This window comes from Nicotiana tabacum, chromosome 22, assembly GCF_000715075.1.
Source record: "Nicotiana tabacum cultivar K326 chromosome 22, ASM71507v2, whole genome shotgun sequence".
Lineage (NCBI taxonomy): Eukaryota > Viridiplantae > Streptophyta > Magnoliopsida > Solanales > Solanaceae > Nicotiana > Nicotiana tabacum.
The window spans coordinates 85,860,989-85,879,924 of record NC_134101.1 but is presented as its reverse complement, the minus strand read 5'-3'; the positions used below and the strand labels follow the sequence as shown (position 1 = coordinate 85,879,924).

General features: G+C 37.4%; 1 protein-coding gene across 3 annotated transcripts in view; it reads right to left on the bottom strand.

The window, feature by feature from the left end:
* Positions 1-959: 959 nt before the first annotated feature.
* The window catches only part of LOC107812928 (sister chromatid cohesion protein SCC2), a 28,606-nt gene continuing 10,629 nt past the window's right edge, over positions 960-18,936 (bottom strand). Inside the window, exons 2-28 of one of the 3 annotated variants that reach the window (XM_016638117.2) lie at positions 15,118-15,227; positions 14,154-14,281; positions 13,991-14,084; positions 13,652-13,908; positions 13,221-13,328; positions 12,964-13,075; positions 11,892-11,985; positions 11,610-11,796; positions 11,086-11,514; positions 10,479-11,011; positions 10,183-10,393; positions 10,058-10,108; positions 9,798-9,956; positions 9,532-9,699; positions 7,487-7,786; positions 7,253-7,405; positions 5,076-5,245; positions 4,837-4,945; positions 4,554-4,727; positions 4,374-4,478; positions 4,079-4,312; positions 3,660-3,793; positions 3,291-3,578; positions 2,818-3,175; positions 2,535-2,627; positions 2,316-2,441; positions 960-1,569 (exon numbers count right to left, since the gene is read on the bottom strand). In XM_016638117.2, coding sequence (XP_016493603.2) covers positions 1,348-1,569; positions 2,316-2,441; positions 2,535-2,627; positions 2,818-3,175; positions 3,291-3,578; positions 3,660-3,793; positions 4,079-4,312; positions 4,374-4,478; positions 4,554-4,727; positions 4,837-4,945; positions 5,076-5,245; positions 7,253-7,405; positions 7,487-7,786; positions 9,532-9,699; positions 9,798-9,956; positions 10,058-10,108; positions 10,183-10,393; positions 10,479-11,011; positions 11,086-11,514; positions 11,610-11,796; positions 11,892-11,985; positions 12,964-13,075; positions 13,221-13,328; positions 13,652-13,908; positions 13,991-14,084; positions 14,154-14,281; positions 15,118-15,227 — 5,107 coding nt within the window. In that variant the 3' untranslated portion in view covers positions 960-1,347. Of the gene's footprint in view, positions 1,570-2,315; positions 2,442-2,534; positions 2,628-2,817; positions 3,176-3,290; positions 3,579-3,659; positions 3,794-4,078; positions 4,313-4,373; positions 4,479-4,553; positions 4,728-4,836; positions 4,946-5,075; positions 5,246-7,252; positions 7,406-7,486; positions 7,787-9,531; positions 9,700-9,797; positions 9,957-10,057; positions 10,109-10,182; positions 10,394-10,478; positions 11,012-11,085; positions 11,515-11,609; positions 11,797-11,891; positions 11,986-12,963; positions 13,076-13,220; positions 13,329-13,651; positions 13,909-13,990; positions 14,085-14,153; positions 14,290-15,117; positions 15,228-18,936 lie in introns of those variants that run through there. The other 2 variants (XM_075242913.1, XM_075242914.1) reach the window with 2 other exon arrangements.

The following is an 18,936-nucleotide window of genomic DNA, read 5'->3' as shown; positions in this document are numbered from 1 at the left end:
TGTGCCACCAAGATTTAAGGGTAAGTTTTATCGAGTGGTGGTTCGACCAGCTATGATGTATGGGGCTGAGTGTTGGCCAATCAAGAACTCTCATGTGCAAAAGGAAAGTTGCAGAGATGGGATGTTGAGATGGATGTGTGGGTGTACCAGGAGAGATAGAATTAAGAATGAAGCTATCCGAGACAAAGTGGGAGTAGCCTTCGTTGAGGACAAGATGCGGGAGTCGAAGCTAGGATGGTTCAGACATGTTAAGAGAAGAAGCATTGATGCTCCTGTCAGGAGGTGTGAGAGGTTGGCCATGGAGAGTTTGAGAAGAGGTCAAGGTAGGCCTAAGAAGTAATGGGGAGAGGTGATTAGACAGGACATGGCGCTACTTCAACTCACCGAGGACATGACCCTTGGTAGGAGGGTGTGAAGGTCGAGAATTAAGGTAGAAGGTTAATGGGTAATTTTTAGTTGTAGCATGCATGTCCGTTCATATTCTTAGATTTTTATTACATATGTGATTTTGTTCGTCTCGGGTATTGTATTCCATGTTATTATTTAGTACTATTTAACCTTTATCTCTCCCTTTTTCTTCTCTTCCTTCTTTCTTCCTTCCTTGTTTTCCTCTTCTTCTTGCCCTTCCTGAGCCAAGGGTCTATTGGAAACAGCCTCGGGGTAAGGTCTGCGTATAGACTACCCTCCTTAGACCCCGCCTGTTGGGATCGTACTGGATTTTTTTTGTTGTTGCTGCTGTATCATATAATGCACTGTTCCAAAGAGAGTATTCTGACTTCTGCATATTTACAGGTCTTGCTTGGGAGCCACCTCCTATATATCTCCATGACCCGTAGGTACACAAGAATACAGATTGGGTAAACACATGATGCGAGAAAGTTTTTACCGTACAAATTTTCTGCTCTTTTACGTCTATAAAATCTAAAATATGACTTGCAGAACAGATGTTCAAAAAGAGCTACACGAAAACAATGGTGTGATTTCATTTCCAAATGAGATCAGAATCTATTAGAATGTACAGAAAAAGGACCGAAACCTACACAAGAAGATTCTTCTCCTCCTTTTAAATCCCCCAAAGAAATAATAAGGAAATGATTCAGTTTCAATTTTGCTACTTGTTGGAGGTCGTCACCAAAATTTGTGCCTCCAAGAATCATGACTTCTAAATGGAGCACATCACCGACGTTCTGGAGCTCCAAGCTTCAACTTTTAGTACTGGCATCTCAGGTTATGATCTCTTAACTTCTATAGATGATGTTACAAATCTGTTTTGGTTCTTGCTACTTTTGTCATTTACCTGTCTTCCTGCATACTGTACATGTTAGTGTTACCTGTAAGTATTTACATTTAGTATTGCTGCCTTAACCTGCTACTGCTTCTTCTGCCACTACCGCTATCACTAGTTCTCATTCCGCTACCCCATTCTCCATCGTCTTCATCATCTTCATCATCACCACCCATCATTCGACCACACTTCCTACTTCTTCTTGGAGGAGGGCGTTTCCTTTTGATGTTTGCTGTGTATACTGCATAGTCCACTGTATCTTCCTTCATGGCATTCTTGAAATCCTACAAAGAATGGTAATCAAAATGCAACAAATCACATGTTTAGTCTAAAGTTTGTCTCTGTGAGTGCATCCCAATTATGTTGTTGCGTAAAAATATCAAAAGCGAGGAGGGGGGAAGAGGGAGGGGGGCAAACAGCCACTTCAGTTTAGCTGCAAAGTAGTCTATCTTTCCAGAATGAATAGACGCAATAGATAAACAAGTACCGCAGTAACTTTGACTCATTTACTTAATGCTGTTTAATCCTCCTGCTATTGCAAAAAAAATCCTAATGGCCATGGTTAAAATAAGGGGAAACATCACATTCGTAGAAAGAGCGATTAGCCTAATCACATGGGCTATTAAGAGTTCATTCCAGCTTGTCTATTTGGACATAACAAAAGCTAATTACAAAGTGAGAGCCCTAGATTTGCAATCACAACACAACACCTGCAATTTAGCTTCAATAAACAATTACCTGAGAAATAAAACAAAAAAAACATATTTAGAAGAGACAAGAACTGAAAGAGAAGTGTTACGTATTTAACCATGAAAGCTTCAAAAGCATAGGGTGGCAAATTATCCAGAAGATACTCCGGAAGAACTATAAGCTTAGAAACCATAAATGTGTGAATAATTGTCTAGGCATAATCTACGCAACACATATAAGTGTAATATATGTGTTCTCTCAGGATTACAAAACTCCCATACAGAATTAAACATGCAAGTCGATGGACACATACATAGCATCACCACTGCACTTAATTTACCTGATATCTCCGGACAAAGTCTTCATAATTGTTTGGGGGGTCAATGTTAATTTCCTTCACATTTAACTGAAGATTTTGCCTTGAAAGACCTTCCCCGGGTTTTGGGGTTTCATTTGGAGAATATGCCTGATGACATAACCAGCACATATAAGTACCAGGTAGATGCTGCAAGGCATTCATTTGCATAGTCAGAGGCAGAGTTAATCCAGAAAGGCAAACCTGACAACGGGCATCATTTAGATCATACACAATCTTGAGGTGCCTCTTTAGCCTCAGAAGCAACTGTAAAGCACCGGCTGCGAGACATTCCACCTGTATTATGCATAGTTGTCAAACAGAAGAATCAAAGTACTCGCCATCTATTAGCTTGGAAAGTTAAGAGGTAACATGTGAACCATAAAGGAGACGACAGTAAAGCTCATAATGACATATTTCACGTGCTCTGCATGCCAAACCACACCATGCTCATATGGTTAGACTGAACTTGATGGAGAAAGCATACCTGGATCGTGTGCAAATCAACATTGGATATGCCATGTGGATTTAATGATGCCGGATGGGGCATATATGAATTCACTGATCCATAATCTACACAGCCACGATCCCTTTCCAACCCTTCCTGGATTTCGTTGGTAACCATTGTTTCACTCTCACACTTAATAGGTTGAGTGGGCTCTGTTTGAATGCTCCCACTTCCATTTATTTTTTGACTACCTGCTTGTAAAAACTGTAGAAATCCTTTCATATTTGCCTCCACTGTGCCAGCCCTAACTTGAATAATCCGATTTATAGAATAGATCAAATAAAGGGGCTCATCAGGCGATGTGAATGGAAGTGAAGCAAGAATTTCAGTGCAGTATCTGGAAGAGAGGAGGGGAAAAACAAATTCAGGATCAGTAGTCCAGATTAATGCAAACAAAATAAATATGGAAAAGGTAACCAACGTTAGGGTCAGTAATCCAGATTGGTGCATACATTAAAAACGAGACTACTGAATCACTCAAGCTTGGTGTATCAAATTTGCGCACAACTGAGGCTATAAATTTGTTCCTTGAAAGACGATTTCCACGGATGAGCTTATAGATTCTAGACACCCCATGCTTTGCATGATCAAATGAGCCAGGGTCCGACTTTCCTGACATGATACCTGGAGCTTTAGCCTGAGCATCTAAACTTTGAGAACCACCTTTATTCATGGCTTGTATGAACATAAATGACTTTTGCAGACCATCACCAAGACGGCTCTCAAAGAAGGATGGATACCTGAAAAGAAGCCACCGACAATTAACATAAACCCATAATATCCAGAGATAATTCTAGATTCTAACAATACAGAGAGCGTACTTCTCATTCATGTTCATCAACAAATGATGAGCCAGCTTTGAGTTCACCTCCTGAGGATCTATTTCAAGCGCTATCAAAAAGGGAACACAAGTAATAGGATGGACAAGACCTTGACGCAATACAACTTCCAGAATCTGTTTGAACAAATTCAAAGGTAGATCAGAATAGGAATCTACCCATAATTCGAATGGGTAAAAGGATCTATCTATAACTCTGAGAATAACTACTCCATGCTTCAGAAAATAGCATTACATAGAATTTCCAAATACTGAGGATCGATATGGGGAAATGTAACGCCAGCAGTGAACAGACCAGCTCTTAGACTAAATGTACTATAAGTGGGAGTGAGTTCAATACATACGAGCAGCTTAATGAATCAGTTTTTACAGGAACAGAAATAAGAAAAATTAGGGAATTACCTTAAGAGCAGACTGACGCACTTGTTCATTCACATCCAAGGATCTTTCTAAGATTTTAGCCCAATACAACTGAACTATTCCCCCACAAATATTGGTATCACCAGCCCCTGCAGCAACTGGCACACTAGGGCCACCAACTGCCGTATTAGCTGCTTCATTTTCACTTGCACTATCTATTCCCATTTGACTTTCAGCATCAAGAAGATACTCATACATGTTTTGCAGTGATTGCATCTGGTCCACGAATGATTCAGTACACAGCATTTCAAAAGCATGACACAAGCAGAAAAGTTACCTTGAGTCGTGGATCAGTATTAGAAGAAAGTGTGGCCTCCAAGATTTTCCCTACATCCTTTTCCAGCATACATTCTGGCCGAGCAATTAAAACATAGCCCAGTGCCTGGAAAGTTACAAAGTTGCACAAGTGATGATTACGACATACGTGCAAAAACTTTAAGGGAATAGCAGGACTCACCTGCAATGAGCGGACCTTGATAACATAGTCCTCGGTCTGAAGATATCTCTTAAACAGGTTGATGCTGCTAGCAACATGTGAGTTGTTACTGGAACCAGATACATATAACAAAGAGCTACTGTAACGTATTAGCAAACCCAAGCAGAAAAGAGACCGTCCCACTTGCTGAAAGTTCTGAAAAAGAACTAATGTAAGAATGCCATATAGATCACAAAACAAAATACGAAGAGCAACATCTGTTTTTTCCTAGTAGAGATCAGAAACTTCATGGGGTATAACAAACCTGTTTATTACTGAAACCTAGGGCAGCTAGGCGTTTGAAGAATAACTGGATAAGATGTTCAATAATAGTTGAACACTTTCCAGCAACTTTACTCGCAGAGCAAAGACACCTGTAATTTTGTAAGCAAAAGCTTATAAGGAAACAACTGAAGCATGGAAGATGAAGTTGCGAGAATTTTATGAACAGAAATGGTTAGTTCCTATATATAGCGAGAAGAGGGTATCAATGAGAGTAGATACTTGATGCAAGCATGGACAACAGTCAAGAAAGAATGCCGAACAATCATTTGCTTCAGATCTTGCTCAAGTTCTTCAGCAACACTTTGAGGAAGCTTCCGTAATAAAGGCAAAACAGAATCAATTACAAAAATTATACTCTCCAAAAGCTGGGCCGCAACTCGATTATCAGCCTACACAGAAGCCAGAAGAATAAAGCTTATCATAACTTGTCCGTAGTATCAAACTTCTAAAAGTATACTACTCAATAGAAGAAAAGGAGGAATCGGGAGGCAATAGCAATGACGGCCATAAGTTAACAAGCGGGTACAGCCAATCTTGGATAATATTTTAGTATGAAGGAACATCCACCCACTAATACACAAACTGGATACGCTGTAAGCATTTTTCAATCTATCCATCTCCCACAGACTGATACATTGGAAGGTCAAGGTAGGACACAGTCAAACCATCTCAAGCAACCTCTCATTTTATCATCTACTTGGGTTACTTGAGCCATATGATCAATCATTTCCAATCTAGTCCAATTTTGTATGATTGTACATTCATCTCGACATTGCATTTCTACGACACCAATCTTTTGGATATGTTGGGCCTTAGAGGTATATTCTTTCCCACATAACTGATTGTTGGTCTCACAATCGTTCTATGAGACTGACCTTTCACTATGTTAGGTATCTTCCAATTGCATAGCGCTCCTGTAACACACTAACACTCTCTCCTTTCAGTTATTATATCTTAATTCGATGAGCTACACCTTCATCAATCAAGCTATTTTCTGAGAAGATTAAGCTTATACATCTGGAGCCAATTAGCTTCTTCGTTAATGAAGAGCTTCCATTGATGTGAACAGAACTATTTATTTGAATTATTAAGAAAGCTGCCCTCCATTCCTGCTTTGAGAAGTAGATTGAAGGGGTGAACTTCACTCGCTGGGAATGGGATTCATTCACTTGCATTCCTGCTAGCACTACAAAAAGCTCTGGTCTTAACGCGCTTACTACTGATGTACGCCTTTAGGCACCATAATCTCGTCCAAACTCAATTCACTTTTGCTCATCCAATGAGGACTAAATTACATTTATTCTGTCTGTCTCCGTTAATCCAACTTTAATTGACTCCTCCTACAAGTTCTTCAATTAATACAATATCATCTGGAAATGACATATATCATGGAACCTCACCCTATGTACTATTAGTTAGCTTATCAATATACGGCAAACAAATATGGCCTAAAGCACATCTTTAGTGCAACCCACGATTATGAGAAAGTCCCTTGCATTTTCTCCTACTATTCTCACACTAAGATAACTCACTCATACATATCCTCTATGTCATTTCCATATTTGATAGATTTGTTTCTTCTCAGGCACCCAAAAAAAAGCAGAATTTTTTGTATTTTATCATATACTTTTTTGGTAAATTAATATCTATTAATATTTAGCCACAAGATAACCTTAGTTGTAAATTAACCAAACATAAATCCTAATTAGTTCTTTGCCACCATTGCAATAACTGTATATCTCTGCTCTACCACCATCGTTTCCCAAGGATTCAATCGCATGATTCAAAATTTTAATACCACTATAGTTCATACAACTTTGAATATCTATTGTGCTCTTATGTATCCCAACCAATTCTTCACTCAATTTAACATTTTTCCGCTTCCTAACACAAGATTGAATAGCTTGGTTTCCGAAAATAGTATAAAACATGGTTGGTATTAAATGATAACCCACCTGTTTCTGGTATGCTGCTTTTGGAACTAAATAGACTAAAGTACTATATCACCTTTAAGTTGGCTACATAGACAAAACTGCACATTGAATATGTGCATTGTGCTTCAAACCCAAAAGAGCCATTTGTACTATATCCCTTTCAAGTTAGCACACAGAATGCACTGTTGACACCCAAATGAGCTCTATGCTCTATTATCCCTTGTTTATACCACATGTTTCTGGTATGCTGTCTATGTAGCGACTAACAACTTACAACATCTCAAATTAGTAGTGCATGCACCAAATGCATATGCACACAAAAGATGTACTCGACTCCATTACGAAAATTAAAAATACAACTTTTGTTCTCCAAAAATTAGAAAAGCAAATTTTCTCAACAAGAAGAGAAGAAATAACATAGAACCACAGCGGAGTAGCTTAAAGACCAAGTAGATGCACAACCTGACTCTTCAAATAAGGTTGTAGCGTGACCACAAACTGAGAAGGATCAGAAGCTGGTGCACATAGAGTAGGATCAACAACACAAAAAGCATGCAAGAGCCTCATGTATGGTAGCATGTGCACCTCTCCTTCTCCAGTATTCATCTCCGTCACCTGTAGAGGAAGATACTTGAAGATTCTATTTAATAAAAAGGAAATCCATATATTTAATAGGAACCATCCTACAAATCAGACCTGCAGTATTTTCTCCAATAAGCACTTGCACATCAACTCGCAGCGCCTACGGACCGAAGCAAGGGACACAGGGTTGATGCCAACAGCTTTAGCAGATTGTGAAAAGAAATCAAGAGCTATGTTGCGTTTAATCACAGTTACAAGAGGTTGAAGACTGGGCATCCTTCTGAGCATTTGAACAATTTGCTCTGTTTTCTTAGCCACCTCAAGTGGAACAGAACTTCCATCTCCGAAAAATTGATGTTGTGAACCAGAAGGTTCCTCAAACCAAAACTCATAAAGTGTCTTGCAGACCAGGTCCTATAAACAAATAATAGAACAGCGTCTAAGAATTGCTTCTATGCTACTGGACTCTAGCCATATAAAGCATTGTCCACATCAAGGTTATTCAATGTGACATTGAATTAATCTTCAGGCAAAACAATACAAGTATAAAACCAAACTCAAAATTGTGAACAAGACTGTTTGTTCCATCCACTCCTTGATTGGCAAACCCCAAAATATATCTTGCACAGAGACCAATGCATTCACACCCAAAACATGCTACCAGCCATCATTTTACTATGGTGCAGAAAATGTTTTAGATGCAATGACACAAAAAGTACTCCCTCCACCAAAACTATAACCCCCTTAACTTATAAATAGATCCAGAAAAGAAAGAAAGTCTGAACAATAAGTTGCCAAAAGATTTCGAATTTGTTGCAGACCTAGCATAAGTAAATTAAAGAGTAGACAAACCTAACATATATAAAGAAATGTGACCCTCTAACAGCTTTTTCTTAGACAAGGCGGTCACACAGTTCAATATGGCATTAAAGTAGAAGTTGGGCTTCAAACTTATATTTACCATCACCTATTATCCAAAAAAAAATAAAAAACCACATGCTTGCTCCAAAAGAAATAGCCAGACCTACACATAGGGAGTGTTCAAGACCTAAAATAAATAAGTAAATGTGCAGAGATGATATAAATAAATAAAAGTGCTTGCTGTCTAACACTTCAAATTTTAGGTGATGTGGTCACATGCTTCAACAAAAGTAGTACTTTAAAAGTGGAAAAAAGTTTGTGATAAAGACATCACCTCAAAGCAAAACCAACATTAAATAGTAACTAGCTTTCTGTTCAAGTTTTTGGAGATGAAAAACTTCTCAATCCAGAGATAGGGGAAAAGAATTTAGACATGGACTAAAACGTGCTGGCTCAATTGAATTGAACAGAGAGACTAGTTGCTTTATTGCTTATATGGTACTCTATTTACCTGAATTTAGTTGGCAGGGTTTGGCTGGAAACGGAGTTCAAGAAAATGTACATAAGCCAAATATAAATAAAATACTGAAAGTACCAACAATTCGTTTTGTATGAAGTGGGATCAACAATAAGTAATGTCAATGGATGATCTAAAATTACCTAGATCCTGCGCATAGCGGGAGCTTAGCACCGGGCTACCCTTTTATTCAGGCCAGCTTGAGCGCACCTCGACTACTGGTGGAGGGATGGCTTGTTTGCCTCCTTATATGGTCTTGGACAATTTTCACCTTATGAGCTAGCTTTCAGGGTTGATTTAGGTCCAAGGTCCATTTCTTCACAGCAAATAACCTTTGAGGTTTTTTTCTTCATTTTTTATTTAACAATAAATTAAATACTTAAATCTTGTTATACAAAGTTCAAAATTAATTTAGAAAAACCCCGCCTACTATCCAGTCCACCAAAGTGGAGCGTTTGTGGGCTGGATCGGACCCCTTCCCACTTGTATAATGACTGGCTCGGGACCTACCTGCTAGAATTGGGACTGGCCTATCAACCGCACCAAGGAAGTGCCTTCGTCTGAGTCGATGTTTATGGGCCAACCAACCCGTTTGTCAGGTCTAAAGTATAATGATAATTATGGTCAATCATTGGATGAATATACCTTACAAGTTCTACATTTATCTGGCGCAGGTACTGTTATGGTCATGTTGCTTTTATCACCATTAACCACGGACCTGGGCCAAAGAGAATGGGCTAGAATGTTAAACGGGAACAGAAATTGATTTGACTACTTCTACCTGTACACTGGATTCCTCATCATTTACTCGGGAAATAATTTCAACGCAAGCAGTAGTGAACTCCGAGAAGCTAGAATTTGAGGTGCACATGTCCCGAATGATTTTGATAGCACGCTTCCGCACACTTACACCAGTATCCTTTATTCTTTCCGCCAACTTCTCAAAGTACTGTGCAACCAAAAGAAGAGTTAGGAGGACAAATACTGGCATCCTGAACAAGGTATCACCACAAGTTTTGTGGGATCAAATAGATTTAAATTCAATACCTTCAGACCAACATCAGGATAGGAAGCAATATGTCTGCCTACAAGTTCCAATGCAGCTTCTCGGGCAGATGTAGCGGAGTCACAAAACCTCCCTTCCACTGCTGTTTGGACATGCTTATCACCCAAAACCTCTGGATCAACATTTATAATGATACTAACCTGCTCTCATTATGGCACAAACAAGAGGAGCAGAAGATAAGTACTCCAAAAGTTGGAACAAAACAGATATAAATTTTAGAACAAGTATGCAACCGACTTACTGCTCGCAATGCTTTTGCACGAATGATTGGAGAGTTCTCTCGCAAACTTGCCTGTAAAGCATCTTATAATGAGTATAAAAAAAATTAAGTTTCGAGAAAAAAGGAGAAAGTGCTACTTTACCAACCAGAAGCACTTGCAGAATCTTGTCAAATCCTCTAGAGAAAGAACTATTCTGTCCCAATGCTAAAGTTAGCTTTTTTGCCAACTCTCTCGTCATTAGTGAAGAAAGAGAACCAGAGTCACGCACAATTGCTTGTGACTTTAATCTAGCAACATAATACATGAATTTCTGCTGAGAATTAGGGTCATCTTTGTACCAAAGGCAAAGATAGAACCTGCAATGCATTATCTTCTCAGGCAAGGTTATCAAACAGAAAAATACTCATAGCATAAAAATATTTATTTCAGAGAAGCACTGACCAACGAGTAAACAGATGTCCATCATCCACAGCCGCAGCATCGTAGAGATAATTCAGGAGTAGCTGCTGAACAGTCTCCAAATTTGTGATTGCCTCAGTAACTTGTGAAGTCTTTCCTGACTTGTTACGCTTATTTTGACTAGCATCCTTGGACTGAGACTCGCAATGTGATTTCAATACAAGAAGTTGCTTCCTAGAGAAACACATCGGACAATGAAAGCCGCGATTAGGAACATCATGACCCCTAATTCCGGTACAGTCAACATGAAATAGTCTCTGACAACCATGACATCGAACAAGTGATTTGTCAACTCTGGCATCCAAACAAACAGAACATGCATCCTTGGGAAGAGTCCGGTCATTCATGTCCTCGCTTCTCAACTCCTTCACAATCCAGAATTTCTCCTCCCTACAGTGGACTGCATCCTGTTTCAGCCTTGCAGCAATTGTGCCGAGAAGGTCAATGGCCATTGAACGAACAGAAACATCTTTAGATTTCAACCCAGCATTTTGAAGAAGTAAAACACAAAGAACCTGCAAATAAGTGTATCTTTAACATATAGCCAATGAAGTGGATTATGTTAGAAATACAACCGCGTCTCTAATACCTCCAGAAGAGGAGCAGAGGCAGGATATTCAGGCAAATTCAAAGTAATCAACAGATCAATGACAAGATTCTCAATCATTGTCTTCAACTCAGCTGCCTCTTGATTTTTTGTGTTCGTTAGACGTTGAAGAACACGACTCCAGAAAAGACAGCAAGCTTCAGTGATGGACTCATAGGATTTGATAGGGTAACTGGCATCAATTGAGACTTCCAGTGAAGGACTGTCAGATGCTTCCATCAAAACATCCGGAAGGTTTGAACTGCTGTGAACTATTTCAATCAGAAGGCCAGTGATGAGCTGAATTTGCCTCTGCTCTTCATCAGGAAGCGGATAAGTTCTGGGCATGCGCTTTGAAGAGGGTAACTTCAAAAGAATCTGAAGTGCCTCATCCATTATGTAAGCACGATGCTGTGTGTATGCGTAAAATATCTGGACACTCAACAACGTATGCACAATTAAGATCCAAAGCAGTCACTTTTAATTTAGACTTAAAGGACAAACTTATAGTAATGTAGCTTCATTACCCGACTTATTAAGCTTATAGATTCCAATTGCAAACGCTGGATATTCTCAACCACAAGCGTTGTGAAGCAGGTCTTGATAAGCTGGAGAATGCAACTGTCAGGTAGGCGCTCTATCGTGCCCAACTCCTTAAGAAAACCAAGAATCACACAAAGCTTCTGAAGTATATCACTAACAGCAGAAGAAACCCTAAAAAAGTAGAGACACCAGCATGAGGTGATAGGACCATTTACTACGAGAGACAAACAATACTCATTATCAAGGACACCAATTTATAATCATACTTGTTTGATGTTGATTTCCTTGGTTTCACACTCCTAGATCTCTTCTTCTTATTTGGTGAAACAAAGTCCCCATCAGCCTCTTCATCTTCTTCACCTGGAAGCATATGAAAACATAGGTAAAGATTTATCTCTAAGTAAAAGAATATGAACTATATCTAGCAATACAATACTAGGGTTTAATTATAATAGATGGTCTTTTCCAAGATTAGCCAATTAACAGAGACAAAATTGGAATCAGAACTCACAGTTGTAAAGCTACACAAACTAGATAAAACAGAGTGTCCAGAGAAGAATAGAACAAGGAAAGTGTATGGTAATTGATGGAACAAACGTTTTACTGTACCAGTTATCCATGCCACCCTCAAGCAATAAACAATAATGATTCCAAAAGTTATCCCCTTCACGTCTTCTCCAATTTTAGGCTGATTTAATTAGATACTCATCAAATTAGAATGATTCCAGAACCATCACAGAAGTTGTCACACTCTTAGGCGGATCGTAAACAGAGAAAGCCAAGATTGGAAAAGGTCATGTGATGAGATAAAAGACCTGACAATAGCTACGGGCGAAGTTCAAAATATGAACTGAAAGAGGGAGAAAAATAATTTGGCCACTGCAAACTGACGGTTAGATCTAATTTAATATACTCTACTTCCATATTTTGGTTGGAACACTTCAAAACTCCTTACTGGAGTTCCCAACCTGTTTTCAGCTCTGCAGAAAGATTCTTTCAGCTATCTCCGAGAAACACACAGGCTAACCATTCAATTCTAGACATCACCAAGAAGTTTCAAAATCTTAAGATTGCCATTGTGCTAACATTGCTTTTAACTTTCTCACATTTTGTATTCGGTTCACAAGAAGTCTTGGGGTAAACACTTCAAAACTTACTGTCTATAAATTCTACAAGCTATAGAATTTCTCTACTTTTCATTTTCAATTCAATCTAACTCATTCCTTTTCCTTTACCTGACTTCACAAATTACTGAGAAGTCAATTATCCAATGACTTCATAAATGTCCAAATGAAGCCCTAGTATACAAACAATCAATAGTCCAGCTCAGAATCCTACCTTCAGGAACCCCTATGTCGGTTGGTTTGTGCAGCGCACGGTATACGGGATCACTACCAAATATAACATTCATTACTTGGTGCCGAGAGACGTCCATGATTCTTTCAATGATCTGGTACCAAAGACCATGGTCAGCTGGAAAGTTAACATACATAAACGAGACATGCAAAGATACCAACAGAAGAATCTCAAGGAAATCTTTATTTGTAATTAACAAGATACATGTAGTAAGAAAAAAAATTGAGTTAAGAACATACTTCTTCTTTGTATAACTGCTTAGGCATCCCACGGTAAGCCATTATAGCTAAAGTTGCATGAATGGACTCTAAAGCACAAAAAATCAATGACACAACCTCTGTATCCACCTGCATAACAATGGAAAAGCAAAGCTTTGTTATTGATTATGGTCAATTGGTCATGACACTATTATAAAACAACAATCATTAACAGGTGTGGCATGTCGACGAGAACCAAAGATTTCCAGGCGGTAGCATGACCCAATAACCTTGCATAGGTTAATGAACAAGAAAAGGCTGGTAACTCATTGTTTCTGAGAGAGTTAATAGAAAATAGTGGGAGCTCAAGTCGAGAATTAACTGCAAAGAGGAAATTATACAAGAAACCAAATGGAAAATTGTCTGCACTGCAAGTCTAAAGAATAACATGAATTGCATAATTGCTAACTTACCTGTTCATAATCATTAATTGATAAACCTTCTGCTCGATGAATCTGGTGATCTAAGACCCTGAGTGATCTCATTAGAGTATCAACTGGAATCAAATGCAGTGCTTTCTTTGCTCGGATAGATGTGATTTCATTCCGAACAACTTTAAGATCTGCTAAAGACATTGGTAAAAATTCTCTTTCATCCCGCTCATCACCAAAATTTTCTGCTCTGCCACAAAAATCTTCCAAAATCTCACAAAAGCCTGCTGCAACTGCATCTGAGGACAGGAAATATTCCCAAATCATCAAATAGCTATCTAGAGCCAAGAAAAATTAGAAGTGCAGTTACCGAAAGGGAACCTTGACATTCAGAAGCATCAGGACCACTTGATAGTAAACTGTTCTCCCTTCCTTTCTTCTTGACTTTTGGTTTCCTAGAAGATGCGGTAACATCCTGCAATTAAGTGCTAAATTTTAGTAAATACAATAAATCAGCCACTGTATTGATTGTTTTCAAACTTACACTAGTAACATGGTCATGCTGATAATCGTGGATCTCTACAGTGCTTCGTTGTGGCAGTTGGACAGCAGGTATGCACTTAAGAGGACCCGAATCAGCCTTACGATTTTGTGCAGTCCCCTTAATGTGGCCTGAGAAACTTGAACAATGTGCTATATAGTAAAGCCAAGTAATATAAATGACCTAATAAACCATATCACTCAATTGCAAAAATGTGACATCATTTTACAACCAAGAAATCCCAGACGGATAATGGCGCATGGTTCGAAACTCAGTGGATAATGAGCTCGCACCTCTATCCTTCTCCACTTAATAACCAAGTTTTTTTTACCACGGCAAGGTTTGAACATGTGACGTGCGCTTATCCACACATTTTACCACTGGGCTAAGCCAGAAATAGGACATTTTATCTAAAGCCAAGAAAGATAAGATTGTTCTAAAGCAAAACCATGAGTAAATAGTAAAATCAGATCTTGTTAGGTTTAGGTTAAAGAAGTTAATACCTCAAGAACAATGTTAGTCCAAAATAAACTAATGACTTTCATGAGCTGCATTCAATATAAACAATTGTGACTTCATATTGGAGTTAACAATCACAAAGAAGGGGTGAGTTGATTTCAACTACGCTTTCAAATACAGTTGTCGCTCAATACTATGGGCGCCCTTCAAATACTATCTCAAATCATCTAAAAGAACTTGCACAGAACCAATGATTTATCCTTGCGAAAGAATGAAGAGAAAATATGGGTAGAATATTAGTTGGTGCTACACATTGAATTAGCAAAAGGATGTAACACAATCCACAAGCACAGTCAACTATCGCAAAACTCGGAGATCTCCATATGAAATTCAAAAGAGATAAAGGGCCAAAACTTTTGCTCAAAATATAATAGCACCGATTGGACATGGTAGAAATCAAACATAGGAGATTGGAAACAATGAAATCGACTAAATAGGACTTCTTTACCTGCACCTATGCAAGCAAAGGCTTCAGAGTTACATCTAAGCACTTCATTATAGAGGTCCAGATTCCCCACAAAGCCATACGGTTGAGGACTCGCATCAGCTCTAAGGTTCCTGCAATTAAGAATTTATAAATCAAAAATATGTAGAGCAGAAAGTTCTGCCGTTCTATGGTCTCCTTTTAGGTAGGATGCGGGCCCAGCATATTCAACTGCATGTATGTCTTCCTTTTCTTTATCTTCTCTTTTACTCGAAGGTTGGCCACTTATGAAGAAAATAGTCAGTGCTTGCACCAAAGGATGTGTAGCCTAGCGACCAATGAAGTTAGATAAAACAGCAAACAAGGGTTCAAATCCCAACAAAGACAAAATTTCTAACTGATATCTTTCCATTTGCCTAAGCCTTGGTAGGTAGAGTTATTTGATACTTGTGCTGATGGGAGGTAGTTAAGTAGCAAGTACCCGGCGGAACAATTGAGGTACACACAAGTTGGCCCCCACACCACCATTTTTAAAATGAGAGAGAGAGAGAGAGAGAGAGCTTGTTCTTCTAAATTTTTAATTACAATTAGTAAGCAATTGCAATTTTGAGTTCACAATTATCTCTTATTCTCATTTTTCCCAGCTCAAGGACCTTCAAGTTTTTGGGCATCTCAGACCTTTAATCCTAATATAAACATAAACGCAATGTTCATATGTCATCCACTAACATCTGAAAGCACAAAAATAGGATATACTTGTTACTTAAAGAGGCCAAGAAAAATAAATACAGTTTGATGTACAACTACCCCACACCTCTTAACCTGGCAATTAAATCTTTCTGAACAGAGTAAGTGAACAGGAAAATAGAGAAAAATACTCACTTAACTTGACTGTCCAAACTATTTACAAGAAGAACAAGAAAGAAAAGGTTGCTCAAACTTAGCAAACCTACTAGCTTGAATCATTTGCTCATAATCATCAATTAATAGTGCAAGGCATCTTAGTCCTTTAGATAGAGTAAGCTTATAAAATAATAAACTACCTCACACCAAATTAATTTCCTGCTTTGGCTTTCATGAATCATAAAATGAGAATCAATGCAAGTTTATACTATTAAGTGAGAGAAAATGTAGGACATTTGTCTTTTTATCAATATTTAAGGATTACCGTGGACGAAATGCACATGAAGAAGTGTAAATATGAGGTTCATATAACCTTTTGGTAAGGCAGTTCCATTTCCACCTCTTAGACAGGGCTATGTTGTTAGTCATGCTAGTACGTTTACTTTAGGTCTTATGTTTTTTCGTTTTGATAAGGTAAGGTAAAATGTTTACTTTAGGTCTTAGTCTTATGTTTTTTAGGAACCTTTTAGTCCCATATGAAATTTATATGCCAATAGAAAATAAAAGAGACACCTATTTTATTTCTATTATTATTGTTATTATTATTATTATTATTATTTATTACTATTATTATTATTATTATTATTGGTGGTGGTGGTGGTGTTGTTGATGTTGTTGTTGTTGTTGTCGTCGTCGTTATCTATAATATGGGTCTAAGATGAACTTAAATGGAGCAGCATGGACACTAAGGATTCGTATAGTCCATCCCAACTTGCTTGAAACTGAGGCATAGTCGTTAGTCGTTATGTATAATGCATTTTCGTTTCTGCATTTGTCAATTCATGCTTTCTCTATTTCCTATTTTCTCTGATTGTATATTGATCAACTTACGAAATAAATTTTAGAAATTGACATCAGTTGCAAATTGCAACCCTGTAAAGTTAGGAGGACAAGTGCCAAGCTCTTAAAAGATAAGATGGAGAATTTGAAATACTTAATGCCTTTAAAAAGTGGAGTCATTGAACTTAGAGATTTTAGACCAATAAGTCTAGCAGACGGTGCGACCAAGATTATTATTAAGCTATTTACATCATAGATTGATGAAATTCATCCACACATTGATCTCCTGATGCTCAAAAATTAGTTTGTAAATGGTATTCACTATTCAACCAAAGGCTTGAACTATGGAGAAGCAATTGGAAATAGGTTTTAGTCTATAAGTATGATGGTTTTGGACAATTGCTTTTCTAGGAGTATTTTGACTTTATCATAGATTTATATTCGCGTTAAAATATAGAGACATTTTAATAATAATAATAACAAAAATAATAATAAAATATTGTTATTATTATTACTCCCTTAATTTTAATTTATGTGACACAATTTCCTTATTAGTCTGTTTCAAAAAGAATGACACATTTTTAAATTTGAAAACAATCCAACTTTAAAGTTTCCATTTTACCCTTATGAGAAGTTGTTATAGCCAAACATATTAAAAGTCACACAAAAGCTTTTACTCTTTAAACTTTCAAGACCACACGTTTTAAAAGTCTTTCTTTTTTCCTTAAACGTTGTTCCGAGTCAAACTACATCACATAAATTAAAACGAAGGGAGTATTAAATATTTAACTTAATTTTCTTTTCTTTAATAACGAAACTTTTATTTTTATTTGATATGATGATGACATAAGTTGAGCTTTAATGACAAAAAATGATCAGTGAGGATTTGTATCGTGAACCCAACTTGTTTGGGACTAAGGCGTAGTTGTTACTGTTGTTGTGATTGGTCTACAGCACTTGTAGCATGTAATTCAATCAAGTCAATGTTGCAAAACTTGAACAACGAAATGCTCAAGCCAGAGAATAGAATCAACTTGATTGCAATATGATTATATTTGTGCCAAAGAAAAAGAATCGCAACTTGTATATATCTGTGGTCTGCAGCACTTCTACACATTTAATTCTACCAAGTCAATGTTTTCAAAGCCTAAAAATAAGTAATCTCACAGACCAGGAAAAAAAAAAGGAGTAAAATTCGTGCCAAAAAAATTCACAACTAAAGTATATATGTGGTCTTAGAACACTTGTACACATGTAATTCTACGAAGTCAATGTTGCAAAGCTTGAAAATAAGTATTTTCTCAAACTAGCAAAAAAAGGACGCAATCTCGAGCTAAAATGAGTAAAATTTGTATCAAAAAAATACACAAGTAATATATATTTCTGGTCTACAACTCTTATGGCATGTAATTCTACCAAGTCAATGTTGCAAAGCCTAGAGATAAGCAATTTCAAAAATAGAAAAAGAAAGATGAATTTCGAGCTAAAATGAGTAAAATTTATGCCAAAAAAAATACACAGCAAACACACACATGCACACACACACGCACACAAAATATATACACTTCTGACGTGTAATTCAGCAAATCAACGTTGCAAAGCCTAAAACTAATAAATTTCTCAAACCAGAAAAAAAAAGGAATAAATTAGAGTTCAAATGAGTAAAAAAAAAGGCCAAGTGTACAGGATCTTTCCCATGCATTAATGGAATTGTTTTACTTTATCAAAAAAATGATTCTTCAGCACAATAAACCTTAGTTTAGGCTGGTCCAGAATCTTGGAAGGTGACATTGCCAATGAACAATAATCACTTAGTCTCTGAATTTATTTAATAAAATGAATATTTTCAATTTCTAATGCAAAACATGAAGTATTTCACGCCATGACTAAAGAACTTTGCCTTTCTTCTAGTTGAGAAGAAGACAAGACTTTTGATATCTTGATCACTTCAAAAGCAGCTATAATCCATTTTAACTTAAAAATCTAACATTTGCCCTAGTTTATAAGATAAGTAACATTCATTCGGTCTTACGACCAGGATTACTTCGTAGATGTGATCCATCTACAGATTGCTCCACTAAAGCGTAATTAAGTGCAAAAGTTGCTATGCTACGTTTATCTATAATGAGTATTCCCTTAGAATCTTCACAGGTTGCGTTT